Source organism: Trachinotus anak, unplaced genomic scaffold (genome assembly GCF_046630095.1).
Source record: "Trachinotus anak isolate AG129_WGS33_773 ecotype Australia unplaced genomic scaffold, CSIRO_AGI_Tana_v1 ptg000018l, whole genome shotgun sequence".
NCBI lineage: Eukaryota > Metazoa > Chordata > Actinopteri > Carangiformes > Carangidae > Trachinotus > Trachinotus anak.
In genome coordinates, this window is record NW_027273869.1 from 2097259 (window position 1) to 2113686 (window position 16428).

A 16428-nucleotide genomic window follows, 5' to 3' on the forward strand; every position below is an offset into this window, starting at 1 on the left:
GAGAAAGCCCATAAATAACTAAATGTCAGGGATCCTTGGTAAAAATCTTTGTTTATGTGTCTCAGTTAAAAAATGAATACTGGCTGATATATCAGAAGCACTCAAAATTCAAAGTTAGAATTGGCCTTAAAAATCATGTATCGCTCAGGCTCTAATTAGAATAGGAAAAAATTATAGGTCACCAAAATCATTCTATCATTCGAAGCAACTTATAAAATTAGAGGTAATATATAATATATAACAAAAAGGTATATAAGGGATTCCTTGTACCATGTGCAATCAATGCCATGTACATTCAAAGAATTATGGTGGTTGTAATCACTGGAGGAGATGCACGCCAAAATCTATAACCAACGTTCTGTGTAAAAAATACAGTCTGAAGTTCAGCTGATGCTAATATGAAGCTTCAGCAGTCTGAATAAGACATCAAGTAGGTACCTTCATCCTGGCATTTGTATGTAGATCTATCGCTGGTGTTTTGTTTCATCAACAAACCTGCTTGCAGTTTCCACCATGTATCTCTTAGCAAGGAAACACACTGCTGAGGTACACATAATAAGGAATTTCATACTAAGAAGATCATAACTGTTGAATGTAACAACTACATTTACATAAACTAATTTATATAACTCAAGCCTCATAGCTTCAGCTTTGGAATAGATCTTTGTTCAAAATGAGACCTCTGTCTTTTATGTGTATGTATGGTGAGGGGGAATGGTTACAGTGTGATCATTCATTTCCTGCAGTTTTACTTCTATAATGTTCTTTATCTGCTGTTCATAAATAAGTCAGTGCTATGGTAACTTAATCAATGTTAATTTCAGCCTGCTGATCTATTACAATATTCCACAACATCCCAGAGACTCCCTGATCTCTAATGTTTTGGAAAGAAACTTGTCACATGAAGAAAACTCAGGCTAAATCCACACTACTACATTTCCTTTTTAAAACGTATCTCTTTTGCTACATTTTCACCTCCCGTCCATACTACTCCGGAGTTTTTGATCCCGGAAAATTAGTGTTTTGGAAACGCTGCTGGCCCTGTTTTAGTTAGCCTGGATGGGCAAAAACAGAGATCTTTGGAAACGATGATGTAGACACATCCGGTCGCTCCCTGATTGGCTCTTATCAGCCTCAACTACTAGTGGTGAAAACATGAACTACAAGTGTTACTGACCTTTGCTAGCAGCTGTTGCTAATTAACATCCTGCAACACTACAACCGCCTTTGCTTTCCTCATTTGTATGATTTTCTGCAACTAATCAGCTGAGAGTAGACAGTCGGCTTCCTGTTTACACCTGCTCGCGCATGCCCAGTGCCCGTGAATGGTCACATATATATGCGTTTTCAGGTGTGTTAGTATGGACGTGGATCGTTTATGATATGGGGCTAAAATGCTCATCTGGATGGAGATTGTTTTCATTTATACGCTGTTTTAAAACCAAAACGTAGTAGTGTGGATGTAGCCTCAGGTAGGTAGTTATTGGGCTCGCTGGCTGATACTCACACTGAGCAGACCCCCTTTGCTCCTGGTGTGCCCAAACACCTTCTCCAAAGTGCAATCCTGCAGGGGGTAGATGTGCTGGCCAGTGAACTTGTCTCCATTGGTGAGATGCAGTGGGCTACAGCGCTTTGCCTGCAGCAGCATGTCAGAGAACAGGAAGAACATCTTGGGCTTCACCTCTGCACCTTTAGGAGGAACCACGTTCAGCCAGCCCTCACGGATGTACCACCTCCCTGTGAGAAGAGGGAGGAACAGACAGTAACATTAACAGTCATTGTCTTTAGCAGGTCCGTCCTTGTCTGGGTTGCAAGGAAGCTGATGGCTTTCCCAGCATACACTGGGACAACTAAAGTGTGTTGAACATTTTTATGGTTCTGTAGGAAAAAGCATTGGTTAAGATTCAGGAAAAGTAGTTGTCTTGGATATATTACAAAAGTGAGCGTTGACCTAAAGTATGAGATATTGGTTTGGGCATCAACCCATTGCCTGCCTGTGAGGCATGTACAAGGAACATCTGTAAATTGTAGCCTCTAAATGTAAGGCGTTTAGGGGATATCTGTAAATTGTAGCGTCTGCCAATAGTATGCATGTGTGAGGGGATTTGAGGCGGTAGCTGCCACGGCCAGTTGGCATGTTCTCTGGTCTCATCTGTTTCTTTGAAGGATCCTTTTTAGCTGAAAATGTGGCTTCTTCAGTGGAGGGTTTCAAAAAGAATCAAATTCAGTAACTGGATTCAATACAGAGTTTGGATTTGATAGATTACTGAATTGCAACATGCCTCTGTCTTCCAGTCATCCACAGACCAAAAGGCTTCTTCAGCTACAGCTAACTTCTATGTTAGTGTAAACGTGGTAATATTAATCATCTTCAGCATCAAATTGCAAAAATAATGACACTAAGCCATGCTGAATTGAAAAGATAAATGAAGGCTATTGGAATGGAACAAAGAAGATGAGGAAAAATCTAAGACAGACTCAGTGGGAGGTAGGCATATCAGGGTGTGGCTGCAGAGGAAAGCTCTCATCTCTCCAACCATGATTGGCAGCAGCCTGATGATAGCTAATAAGCAAGAGGCTGACATTTGGATAGATAAAATGAAAATTCAGCCTGGGTCCAGGGTGTTTTTGTAATTGCCACAGCCAGTAGCCTGTGATTGCAGCTAGCCTGAGTGGCTGGAGCTGTGCCTCTGGGGCTTAGAGAGGACATTTTCAGCCACAGACAAGCCCACTGAGATTAAGTGGCACGGCCAGGCGGGGGTCAAATTGCTTTTAAAATGCCACGGGTCTCAAACGGAAAACAGTTAAGAGACATGCCATGACTCTCTCAGGTGTCGTGCGGAGATTGGAGCAGTGGTTGTAATCATTCTATTAAATATGATATAAATAAAACCCTGCTTGAGCCTTAGACAACCCTTTTGAAGACACATTTACTCAAGAGTAAGTAGTCAATAACCACTCAGTCATACTCGGTTAAGGACATTTTGACTTTTTGAGGTTGAAGACAATGAGGGAGAGGGAAATGTCCTCATGAAACAGACCCCTGACACAATTAACTGACAGACCTGGAACTTTTATCCATACTGAAACTGACATGTTAGCTGGCCGGGCAATTCTCTATTTGCTAAGACGTTTTCTTACTTCATAATTGCACAGAGAGGTTGTTTCATTAAATTGAACACCATAGTTTAAATTTATTTTATAAATATTATGTCAAATTTATAAAGAGGCACAAGGACTCCAGTGGGAAATGTGGGCTATATTACTCTCTTTGTTTTGGTATCTTTCCCCTGCAGCTTAAAAAAAACGTATGAGATTTGAAGATTGCATTTACAGGAATATTCATCACATGGTGGCCCTGAGAGCTCAACATACTGTAACTTCAGAAAACACATGCAACTAGACAAAACACACAAAAAAATTGTTATTAGTAATTGGACAATTCGTGTGCTGAAAAACACACAACCAAATACACAAACGCTCAATGTTTTTAACTTCAAAAGTCACAAAGCATTGAACAAGCCAAGTTCATCACTTTTTAGTGTCACCAGGAAACACTTCTGCTGTGTTGTGAATATTTGCAGCACAAATTGTCAAATTGATGAAGATGTTTTCTGAATTTCTTTGTATTTTGTCTAGTGCATGTGTTTTCTTAAGTTGCAGTGCTTTGAGCTCTCAGGGCCACCGTACCGCCATAATGTTCAGGGACTTTCAAGAGGCAAATTTAAAGCTAAAACAATAAGTCAATTAGTCGATCAACAGAAAATAATTAGTCATAATTCTGTAATGTGCCAAAGAAAATCACTGGTTCCATGTGATTATTTGCTGTTTTTCTTTAGAGGATTATTTTATTCTAAGGCAATATTGATTGCTACATCCATAAAATGTCAGAAAATAGTAAAAGTAGCTGCTGGGATTTCCTACAGTCCAATTAAGTCAGATTGGTGTTTCATAACCTGTTGTCACACACCTTCGTGTGTTTCTGTATGAAGCAGAAAAATGTGTGTGAATACCGAACGGGGGAAAACCTCTTGCTTGAGAACTCATCACCCACAGTCAGTGGCATAGGCTCTTTGTTATATATTTGAATCAGCAGTGCTAACCATGAGGACAAAAATGACATGTTATATACATCAGTGGAATGCCCTTTTAAAGAAAATGAATTAAAAATATCATATACATCATGTCAATATGAGAGCTGTCAGAAAGCGATGAATGTATTTATGTGTTGATTGTAGATTTAAAAAAAATTAGCAAAACTGATTATATTAATGTTTGATGAATGTTCTGACACCAATATTGAATTGAGAGCGGCAACAGGGTTTAGCTCACAGCTCAGACTCAAATTGTATGGGTCTTATTAAATACATAACACAGCAGCATTCTGTGATAACAAAGTATGTTATGGTTTTAAATTCATGCATGGGCAGTTATGTGTTACATGTTTGCTCAAGCATCAGAATGCTGCCAGTGTCCAGTGTGCTGAAACTGATGTATTTCAGTAGACATCAAGTATTCTGATTATCCAGATGTGTTTGTTTCCCACTTTGCTCCTTGCACCATTCAAACTACATGTCTGACCAGGAAATGTGTGCTGAAGATTCCAACCTATCCTGTGGTGTCATTTCAGGTGCTGGGGTGATTATTGTCTGTGATACTCAATAATCAATTGTCATAATAAAGTGTAATGTAATACAATTTCCCTATTTAGCATTTATAAGCAGTATGTAAACATTTAATAGATGGTTTATTACATATTATAACGTAGCTGTACACAGTTAAAGGTCATTTACTGACTTACTTACATTAAGTGTTTGTTTAAGTAGTTTTGTCAAGAAGTATAATTTCTCCTGCCCGTGTACTTACTTTTTGTTTTTAATTTTTTTGGTAATTAAAACAATATTCAGTTCTGCTTTGGAAAGCAAACTATGGTTTTCCTAACCTTTAAGGCATGGCCCCTGACAGACCCCTGACTGATTAGGTTGACAGAGTCAGAGGTTGGATATGCTCTGTGTGAGGCAGAGTCTCTTTGTGGACCAGGTTCTCTTCAGACCCCCTGCCTGCATCTGACCATCCGCAGTGCTTTGAGGCAGCAGCAGGTTCAAAGAGCAGGAGGTGCCAAGCACTCCTCTCCATGTCCAGGCCTTTCAGCTTCCCTTGTCAAAGAGCACCTCTGCTCTACTACAAAGTCTTTTGGGCTGGACCAAGTGTGGGGGCAAGGAATGTGGGGCAGGAAATAAAGGTTGATCTACAAAGGGTCCTGTTCCTCCTGATGTGCCTGAAGCCAGAAGAATAACAGAAGCAGAGAGCAGAATGAGGACAAGTCAGGTGTGGCATTGCTGAGTTTGGAGAGTTAAAAGGCTTCTTAAACATTCGTAAACAAAGGCACTTGGTTTATGAATGCACAGCGCTAGAGACATTTTACTGTGGGTCAGAGACAAGGTGCAGTGAGAAACTTGAATATTTCTGCTCTTAATGATACCAAGGTAACAGGTGAATTCAGGAGCGTAGAAGATAAAAAATCTGATTACGGCTACCACTGATTATTTTCATTACCCATTAATATGTCGATTGTAGGGGTGGAAAAGATTCACCAAAGATGTATCAGAAAAACAAGTAATAATATCAAATTTGATCTGAATTGAATCACATATCATACTGTGAGTAATTTATCTTTTAGTAATGAACTGTGGATTGTATCTAAATATGTATCAAAGTGTCTAAGAGGGAGAGATGCTCATCCTTAGATCTGGTCATTTGACTTAAGTAAGATTTTGCTCAGTGTTGTGGCACAGAGGTCGTCAAGCTGCCTAGAAAGGAATGAGCTTACTGTGCAGAACAATAAGCTGAACAGTGCAGACAGCTGGAACAGCAGGTTCTTCTGGATGCTTTGACCACAGAAGCTGTGAACACAAGTTCATTCAACAAAGAAGGAAAGAAAAGACTTGCATGTGGTTTTCTTAGATTTAGCAAATGCAGTCCAAGGTACAAGACACAGTCAGAGGACTAGTCATAACTTTACTACAATTTACTACAGTGTGGCAGCAGTTGAGATCACGGGGACCACGGCAGGATGCACAGTTTCGTAGTTAGTTTTTACCAGGCCAATGGAGGATATTATTAGGGCATCTAAGTTGGTTGTAGGAGGAGAGAGACTTCATGGAGGGAAGCACTTACCACCCATAAGAGCACCCACAGCATCATGTATCAAAAGGCTGTTGGATTGGTTGAACTCTAGCTTAAAGTGGGCTGGGAAAAAAGTTAAGCCACAGAAATCAACAAGTATTTCAGCTGTAAGTAAGAGGTTTTATAAACAGACAGAAAGAAAAACAAACATCAAGTGTGTTGGGCCACCAGAACAGCTTCAATGCACCTAGGCATTGATTCTACAAGTCTCTGGAACTGTACAACACCATTCTTGCAAAAGATATTTGCGGGGTTTTGGTTACGGTGGTGAAGAGTGCTCTCTAACTTCAGTCTAACATGGCCTATAGTTGTTGAACTGGGATGAGATCTGGTCACTGTGATGGCCGCAGCACATGACTCAAGTCATTTTCTTACTCATCAAACCATCAGTGACGCCTTGTTCCCTGTGGATGGGGTCCCTGTCATCCTGAAAGCCACTACCCTCAGGATAGAAATGTTTCATCATAGGATAAAGGTGATCACTCAGAACAATTTTGTATTGATCTGCAATGATGCCTCCCTCTGAGGGAACAAGTGGACCCAAACCACCAGCAAAATGCCAGCAAAATGCTCCCCACAGAAGAACAGAGCCACCTGATCCGCACACTGGGGTCAAGCATTCAGGCCTTTGCTGTTTTCGTGGTCTACGCTACACATGCACTCACCCACCTGTGGAGAAAATGGTGGAGGATGATTCATCTGACCATTTTCCACATCTCTGTAGACCAGTGCCTACCGTCTTCACACCAGTGAACTCTCAAATGTGAAGTCATCTTTGTAATGAGGGGTTTATGAACTGCATCCCTACTATAATATTCCTCTAATATCATATTATATTCCTATAATATCATGTTGTCAATGTGCTGTCCACCACAATTTCTGATCCTATTTGCTGATGCCTTTCCCACAATAAAAAAAAATCTACAAAGCATCCAGCATTAATATGCAGTCATTTAGTATCAATTTACAGACTGGATCAAGCTGCTGAGTATCTGCTGTTTGCTTGAGTTAAAAGCAGTTTTTTGGGTTTTTTGGGGGGCTTTTTGTGCCTTTATGATAGATAAGTGGAGACTGACAGGAAAGGGGGTAAAGAGAGGAGAATGACATGCAGGAAAGAGTCAGACCGATCAGGAGTCAAACCGGTGACTGCCTGCTAAGAGCGTCTTGCGCTCACACACGGTACGCGCCCTAACGACTCGACTACCGGGCTGCAGAATGGTGGTCATGGTCTGCTATGGCGCCAAGGTTTATGACGTCACAGCCTGAGCCGCTGCAGGGCATAGTGACAACTTTTTGCACATTTGACTGTGCTGACAACTGTCAATTATTTTAACTATGAAATGTCAAAACATTGCAAAAATATCAATTAGAGTTTCTCAGAATTCCCCAAGATGATCAACATTCTAAAAGCCAAAGATATTCATTTTATAATAACATAAAAGAGAAAAAAGCAATGAATCCTCGCATTGGAGAAGCCGAAACCAGAGAGTAGTTGGTATTTTTACTTGCTGCGTGACTTAAATCATTACTCACTGGTCAAAATTGCTGTCAATTGATTTTCTGTGGACTGACTGATAAATCATTTAAACATTTGAGTGTTAAAAAGGGAAAGATATTTGATGGCTCTGTGGAGGAGGAGAATTTTCAAAGGAAATTGAGGAAACATTTCATCTTTTCAGTTTTTTCCCCTTAACTTCGAATAACGCTTAATTTAATGAGGTGGTCTGAGCTCTGGACACCTGAGAGAAAAACATACAGGAAAAATTACAGAGAATACAAAACACATTTATGTGCAACAGTCAGGGGTATAAAGGAACAAAAATTGGAAAAATCAATGTGAGACATGATAGAAAATGTTAAACATCTTTGTTTTAAATTGAAGGAACAGGCTGGCAGACACAAATACACGGCCTCCCAGGGAAACGGGCTGACTGTCTGCTGTATCAATGTCCCATTGATTCAGGCTTTGTGTCTCACAATCGCCCCCCTCATCTCCTACAGAGCTACTTAATATGTTTGAGGGGCTCCGAGCCTCTCATCTGTAAAAGGCAGAGCTTTTCTTTTACCCACATTAGAGGTGGTGTTGGTGGGAAGGAAGTAGAATGGGTCGGCATGGGGTTGCAGGGTGGGGTGGTGCTGCTGCTGCTCTGAAGTCTGTCTGGTGGGACCGAAGCTTTATTGGCTGGAAAGGAAGCCGGCGGAGTTGCGAGGGCCTGAGAGCTTGGATGAGAGGAAGCTTTTGAAACTTCCCACATCGGCATTAGAGAGATGAGCTGCTGTTCAGCGCTCGCTCCCAGCCTACACCAACACATCCATAAATACACACACAAAGCCAGCCTGCATATCCAAGCAAACACACACTCGTGGCTTCATGCACACATGTGTTCACTCATACCCAGCAAACACACTTTGGCTTCCTTTTTATCTGCTGGTCCATGAGATGAGACTGGGCTCTAATTGGTCCTGGGGGAGATTGGCAGGACGAGCGGATCAACGAGGAGGCCAGGTTCTCTGGAGATAAACAACAGGAGAGGGAGTGGCAGGAAGAAAAGGGCCACAGCTCCACAAGTAGAGAGGGAACCACAGCGGAAGAGGGGAAATAAATGAGCGGGAGGGAAGGCAGGATGAAGGGGAAAGGCACATTCACTCAGAAGAGGGACAGTTAACAGTTAGCAGTAACACTCTGCTAATGTGGTGGGCTCAGAGTGCTGTGCAAAATTCTTCAGTTTCCTGCAGAGGTCTGATGAATTCCAATGTCTTGATGCCATACTTACCATACTTAGCTAATTTCACTTCACTTTACCCCCCCCCCCCTTTTTTTTGGTCCCAGAGGACATGGAGCAATAGATGCAGAAGGAGGTGGGGAGGAGATGGAGGAGGTTCTTGGAGAAGATGAAAGGAATATGTGATCAGAAGCTCTAACCTGCAGCTAGCACCTTTGTCTTTCTCCCCTTCAGCAGTTTCTGCACCCGGCACAGCTGCAGGTGGTTCTCATGGCGCCGGGTGTTGTTCTGAATACGCTGGGACACCTCGCTCACTGCAGTCACTGCCCCTACAGCAAACATACAAAAAACATTTGTATTACTATAAATGTGAGGAAATCGATTGAAGAAATCTTAGTATTAAAATAATATCTCTGAGATTATTAGACCATTATGGGTCTTCATCTTATGGTAATACACTAAAGTCTGCTGCAGCTCAGCAAATGCCCCACTGGTAAACAGACAGACAGGCGTGTGAAGAGGTGGGGACCTTTGTTTTGGAGGCTCCCTCAGCATCAAGGCCTGATTGTGCTTCATTTCATCAGCAAGCACGTGCAGAGACTTTAACTGAGCTGTGCAAATTGAAATATCCAGGCAGTCCTGATTGGGCCTGATGGTCAGGCTGGGCTGTGTGTTGTGTTTGAATGTGTGTGTTGGAGCGCCTAAGCATGGTAGTATTAATTAGAGGGATGCTAGTCTCCACCACAGGGGCCCTTGCAGCTTATAATGCGTGGCCCACCTGCGAATCAGCAGAGCTGTCAGTCTGTAATTGTATGCATACAACTGCAGCCCCCAATAAGCAAAGCTCATTTGGTTAAATAAACCTATTTCCTCCACTGTCTTTACTACATCATCAGATCATTCCCACCTTAGCTACAACACCCTGCTGGTTTAGGAATTGTGGATTGATCATATAAAACTGATGTTCACGAATGTTTAGTATTTTTACTGAATAAATAAGTAAAACTTAATCCTACAAAGTTCAGTTCTGGTGGATCTGGTGACACCAGCAGTAACTGGTGGCAACAACAAGTGCATTTTACTACAGCTGCCAGAATTTTGTTTTGTTTTGTTTTGTTTGCATTTACATACATATCGACAACTTTAGGAAGCAAACACATCCTAAGGCTACATCCACACTACTTCATTTTCATTTTAAGACGCATCTCTTTAGCTATGTTGTGCCTCCCGTCCATGCTACTCCCTGAAAATTGAATATTTCAGAAACACTGCTGACCTTGTTTAGTCTGAAAACTCCGGGGTTGCATTGCAGTCGGGACAGGAAAAAACTGAGACCTTTGGTAACAATGACGAATACACACCTGGTCTCTCCCTGATTGGGTCTTATCAGCCTCGACTATGAGTGGTGAAAGCAACATGAGTTACCAGTGTTAATGACCTTGTTGTCTTTGCCAGCAGCTGTTGTGAAGTGAAATTCTGCATTTTAATGGTAAAACTGAGAGTAGACGCTCTGCTTCCTGTTTACACCGGCTCACACATGCCCAGTGTATGTGAATGGTCATGTACTTATGCACTTTCAAGTGTGTTAGTATGGACGAGGATCGTTTTTGATACAGTGCTAAAATGGTTGTCTGGACGGACAACGTTTTAGTGTGAACATTGTAGTGTGGATTTAGCCTAAGCAGCTACTGTCAGAACATTAGTACAACTGGTGTATCTGTTTACAGATCAGCCAAACAATCTGTGGGCTGACAGGATTCAACACATCAAAATGCAGGTCTGTAACGGTAGCATCATAGACTGTAAATAAAGATGGACACCCACAGGCTTCTCAAGAGAGGTTTTGAAGCTCAGAGCGAGCTGCTCCACCGTGACCATCTTGGCAGTGCTCGACTCCAACCTAACTCCCAGTTATTCCAAAAATGGGCACAGAGGTGGGGCGTGGGTGAAGCTGGGACTTCGGTGCATGTCGGTTTGTGGCAAGGATACGCTCACACACCTGTCACTCAAAGCAGCCACACCGTCAAAAATGCAGAACATCAAGTCTTAACAAAATTTATACAAGTGAGTTATATAAAAATTCATCCTCGTACAGTTGTAATGAAGGAGGAAATTAGAGACCAGGCAGCAAACATGTTTATTTCCGTTGTAAAGTTGATGGGGACTGACTCACTTTTGCAGACAGCCTTAAGTGGCAACTTGAGGAACTGCAGTTTTTATCACTTCAGTGTTGGCTTCATTTTTCAGCCGCAGAGGTTGCTCATTGGATGGTACTTAGTACTGAGCTCATCATTCACCATTATCTTCCACATAACATAAAATGTGGGTTGGGTGATTTGATGGTGTATCTATATCAGTCACTTGTTTAAACATCTAAAACAACCTATGTTCACAATCAAATGACAAAGATGTCTATATGGCTATGTGAATTATAACCAGGGATGGGTTAAAAAAAAAAAAAAAAAAATTGAATCGGTTGACAAGATTTTCTGTTTCAAATCAGTCTGAATTTTAACGATCTGATATCAAGTCATAAAATCCAAAGATCAATCTTTTAATACATGCTTTTCACGGTCTAAGGCCTTCTCGCATGGATGCATGAAGCTTTAACCTCGTTAGTCTCACGTGGCCAGCCCTCGATCACAACAACATCTGGCCATGCAAGAGACAAAAAACATAATGGGAGCTGCTTCATAGAAGGCACTGCAACACCTAAAGCCTGTGTCTGACCTCAGTCTTTTTTTTCTTTCAGTGCTCTCTGCTGTGAAAAAGCTTCGACTATTATAACTCGGGTTTTCCCTCGCTGATGGTTGCTTTCTTTTTTGACCATTTTCCTTCCTTGGAATGTCTAATTAGATTTTCACTGGTTCTATAAAATTCATCTTCTGTTGTCATTAATCTTTCCTTTGTTCGTTGTAAAAGTTAGGCCCTACTTGCAATTAGGAAAAAAAAAGACCTGTGCTCCACACACTGGTAAGCTGGAGAGCAAGTCTGTCGCTGCAGCTGGCAGAACTCCTGGCTGATGGAGCCAATGTCACTAACTTTGTGTAAGTGCCAGATAAACACAAGGACTTCTATATAATTTGAAAAGCGGGTCATAGGCTCAATCACATTGTGTTTCCTCCTTCAGCAATAGATTTAAATGAAAATCTTTAAGGTCTTTCACACCTAAAACTATGGACCCAGTTAAGCCAGTTTTCAAAGTACTGATAAACAGACCCAGTCCTACTCAATCAATCAATACTATCAAAAAGCAACAATATTCAATGTCAATCCATCAAACTGATACATTTTCCATATTATTTCAAATGTATCTGTATGTAAAGAATTCTCTCACAAACCGCCCTCCTTACTTTTTTGTACAAAGCTTTAAAATCTTTGCCCTAGAACAAATAGGCAAATCATCAAAATAGAAGCATCCAATTACTGTGTGTCAGCTATAATAATTGCTGTAAACATTTAGAACTGCATCATTAACGCGTCCAAAATAACAACAAACAGATGGATTCTAATTTCAAGCTCAACTTTCCTGCTTTTGTTCTGAGCGCTGAAACTCAGCAGATGAACTTGATCCTCAGGGTGACTTGTCTACACTAAAATAATCACAGCCTAATTGGCTCGCTTAACTTCACAACAATTACAATGTAAACCAAACAAGGCATCCGTGTAGACTTTTTCCCTTTGTTGTACGTGTTTGGAATATTTTCCATTGCCTGCTTAAGAAAAACAACAGCTCCTAATTACAGTATTCTTGGACTGAGCTCTGGCTGAGGCATTAATAATACATCTAGCCCATTACACATTCTGAAGTCAGCTTCCTCTTCTTACAGCTCTTTATTCCTTTTATTCACTATTTAGTGTTTGGCTACAGGATGAGGACTGTTAACTTTTACTTTTAAATCTCTGACAGAGTCAGATATTTGCCTGTAGTCTGGTCAGACTTGGTTATGGTTACCACAGTGGAGTCTAATATTAAAGCTGCCTGATGAAAACTCCTAAAGTAATGTAATTACAACAATTAAATCCAACCTGAAAGCACTGCAAGGGAAGCTTGGTGGTGTGGGGTGGGGTGGGGTGGGGGGGGGGGGCAAAGTCGAAGGAAAAACAGAAAGGCACAACAGGAAAACAAAAACAACAAGAAAGCCTCTTGTGATTCCAATTGCTATTTTGCTTAATCAGATACAATGTGATTTGTCTGGTATTTCTTTTTTAAATTATTCCCTTTACAATACAACCACGCTGACTATATGAAGTTTTTCTAAACATACAAAAAAACCCAACCCCCAGTAAAAAGCAGCAGAGTTTAAAAAAGGATCTCTAATGAGAAGAGGAAGAGGCGATGGTGGAGCACATTTAGATATGTACCTTCATCTTAGAGTCAGGGGCTGTTTTAATTTGTAAGCAAAGGCAGCACACCAGCAATGAGATTTTAATTGATACACATAAATAATTCCTTGTGTACATCCACACTTGAGTCAGATTTGCTGTTTATTTGACGATTGAAATTAGTCATTATCGGGATTCGTGTTGATGTTCAAGATTTTATTTATTAATATAGCTCCCGCTTAATATCCTCTGATCCGCTCCCAATTAATTATGTCAAAATCCACATCAAACTAGAACTTACACGCACACTGAGCTTTGCCTTGCTTTCATTTCTCGACTAGCCAAGCGCTGCTGTGACAATAATAACAAATGAGGAATGAGTGGGAAAAAGACCACTTTCCTTTGTTTCTCAAATGAAGATAATGAGAGCTGTCTTTCACTATGAGTCAGACTGCTGCGATGAAAGTCTTCACAGGTTGTTTCTTCTTCTTTTTTTGCTTGTTTGTTTTTCTGCCGTTGGAGGACTAGCCTTTACTCTAAATTGTACAGCCTTGCTTAACTCTCCTGTGCTCCAAACTGCTTGTTACAGGTAGAAAGAATTCCACTGTGAGAGAGACAGATATCTGTGTGACTAGTGATGCAAAGCACATCATCACACAGACAAACAAACACACACACACACACACACACACACACACACACACACACACACACACACACACACACACACACAGAGACATCACTTCTTGTTTGGTTGCTGTCACTGACAGGCCCCGATGATCCTGACAGGGTGGAAGAGGTGACAACATCAACCTCAGGCCTCACACGTGTGCAAATGTGCAGACACCAGACTCATCACTCCACAATAAAAGCACTCAAGGTTGTATTTTCCTTAATGTGAAGCAAAAATGATTATTGGAGCAGTAGGATTATCAGTAAAGAAACTCACTTGAAAGCTGCTGAAACTCTGGATTGTCTGGACTTGTGTTGGCAGTCAGGTCTTGTAAGAAATGCTTATACCTGTGAGAAAACAGAAAAATGAACAAGGTCACTTTTTGCTTACTGTCTAAAAATATCGATGGAAAAAGGACAAAGTCTAAACTGAAAGACTTGGTAAAAGTAAATGAGACACACTTTTCACTCATGTAGCCACATCCACTGTTGAACAGTATATTCTTTGTCCTGTCACTGCAGCCTGAACACAGGAAAACAGCAGCAACGTCTTACAAAATGGAAGCCAAAGGAATCTAACAGGCCAGAAAATATACACAGCGTCTGATTGAAGCTCCTGAATGATACAGATAGAGAGAGCAGGTTCTGCTTTGAAGTAGTGTTGATGGTGACAACCTCTGACAGACACAGCTGTAAGATCAGGAGATGAAGATCTGCGCTGGTTTTACTTGAGTCCTCCTCAGACACACTGCTTGGCAGAAAACAAATGAAACATTGACTGTAACTCCATCCAGAGGTTACAAATCAACCCGAGACAAACCATTAAGAAAATTCATCTATATGTAAATGTATTCATCCCAACATGTCTGGTACGAAACAATTGGTACTTGGCTTTCTTTGATTCAGTACACACCCAATGATCTAAATATTTACTGCTGAATTAGCCTAATACAGTTAGAAAATCAAAAACTATTTCCACTCTTGTGGCACTGAGACAGTAGCCACCCAGCTCATATATGGAGACCCCGGTCGCTTGTAGAGACCCCGATGCCGTTTCAGTCTATTGTTTGGGAATGCTATGGTTTCCTAGTAAGTCACAGCAGCTGGGTTTCTTTTGCAGTTTTGCACAACGTAGAAGCAATTTTTTTTTTTTTAAGAAAAGTTGACAAATTCCCATTTTCACATTTGCTAATGGTCTGTATTTAACAGTGTGTGGATCTTTTTTTCTAACTCTTGCCTCAGTTTGATTTTTTTGATCCAACACCTGTGAACGTCCCTTTGGATGTGTGCGTGCTTCAAACCCTGTTTGTGTAATATGTCCACCTAGTGATGTTACGTGAATAAAGCTGGGTTTTTTTTTTCACATGATAATGTTCCAATTAAACGTGACGACAGATTTCCAGCAGTCTGCCTTGTCAGTTGGAAGTGGCTCCCTGGGACATGATGCGGCAGGCGCCATGACTTCAATGCCAAAAAAAGGGTTTCCATTTCAATTTTGTGAAATATTGCTTTGTCAAACAGTCACAAAAACCACCTCATACAAACATACACATTTTTTTAGCGACATTTTTTTTGCACCTAATGACACTGGATAAAAAGTGGGTGGATCACGCGTGCTGAGGAACAGATTATGATTGTGTTCATCAGTACACCTTACGTGCCATTATAGGAAACACATTATTTACTGCCCTGCACAGTCTGACAATTCAGCTCTCCTGCAGAGCTGCTGCAGTACTATCAGCATACACCTCTCACGTTTTACCTGTAGGATATTTTTGTGTCTTTGTCGATCATCTGTGAAAACATTGTTTCCACACAGTCAGAAGTAAACGTGTATCACAGTCATACCTGGTCGACTTGGGGTCTTCTAGGGGGCAGCTCTATACTTTAAAGTAAAAATTAAATATACATTGAGTCTGATTATGAGAAAATAAAATGGAAAGCATTACATTTAAGAAAAAAGTAACTTCCTGTACTGTAAAATTAAGAAAATACAATCTGTTTGTGGTGCAATGGAGTAACTTATTGTACCAATTTTAGTCTCATCTAAAGTAACAGTTGTGAAGGATTAGCTTCCTCAGAAATCTTTATCCTTTTTACTGGGATAATGTGACCTTGAAGTGCATTGACAATTGACATTGATTTCCAGTGTCTGTCTCTGCCTTTGCAGCCCTCTATTTGTGCAGTCTGGGCTTGTTTGGGAGACACAGTGGTGCCAGTGAGAGAGGCCATTAGTGATTCTCGCAGATTGTACACCACTGCCACTGGTCCATTTGGTGGCATGAGTGGGATGAGATGTGTTGGAGTGACAACTGTGTAGTGTGATAGTGTTTGTATGTACTGTGTGTAGAGAATATAACAACACAATTGTGGTTGTTCAAGCTGCACTTAGAAACTTGTTTATTACTTTATTACCCAATAATCCTGTTAAATATATTTTGGCAACTGTAACTAAGGGTTTATTTTCCTAATGAATCCATTAATCACTTTGTCTATCAAATGTATATATAAAATAGTGAAA

The 16428-nt window shown here is 40.8% G+C and overlaps 1 protein-coding gene across 3 annotated transcripts in view; it reads right to left on the minus strand.

Moving 5' to 3' along the window:
* arhgef39 (Rho guanine nucleotide exchange factor (GEF) 39) overlaps positions 1–16428 on the minus strand; it is a 60441-nt gene that overhangs the window by 12353 nt on the left and 31660 nt on the right. For all 3 annotated transcript variants that reach the window (XM_071502485.1, XM_071502486.1, XM_071502488.1), the window contains exons 6-8: positions 14185–14255; positions 9110–9238; positions 1508–1737 (exon numbers count right to left, since the gene is read on the minus strand). In XM_071502485.1, the coding sequence (XP_071358586.1) occupies positions 1508–1737; positions 9110–9238; positions 14185–14255 (430 nt within the window). The remainder of the gene's footprint in view (positions 1–1507; positions 1738–9109; positions 9239–14184; positions 14256–16428) is intronic.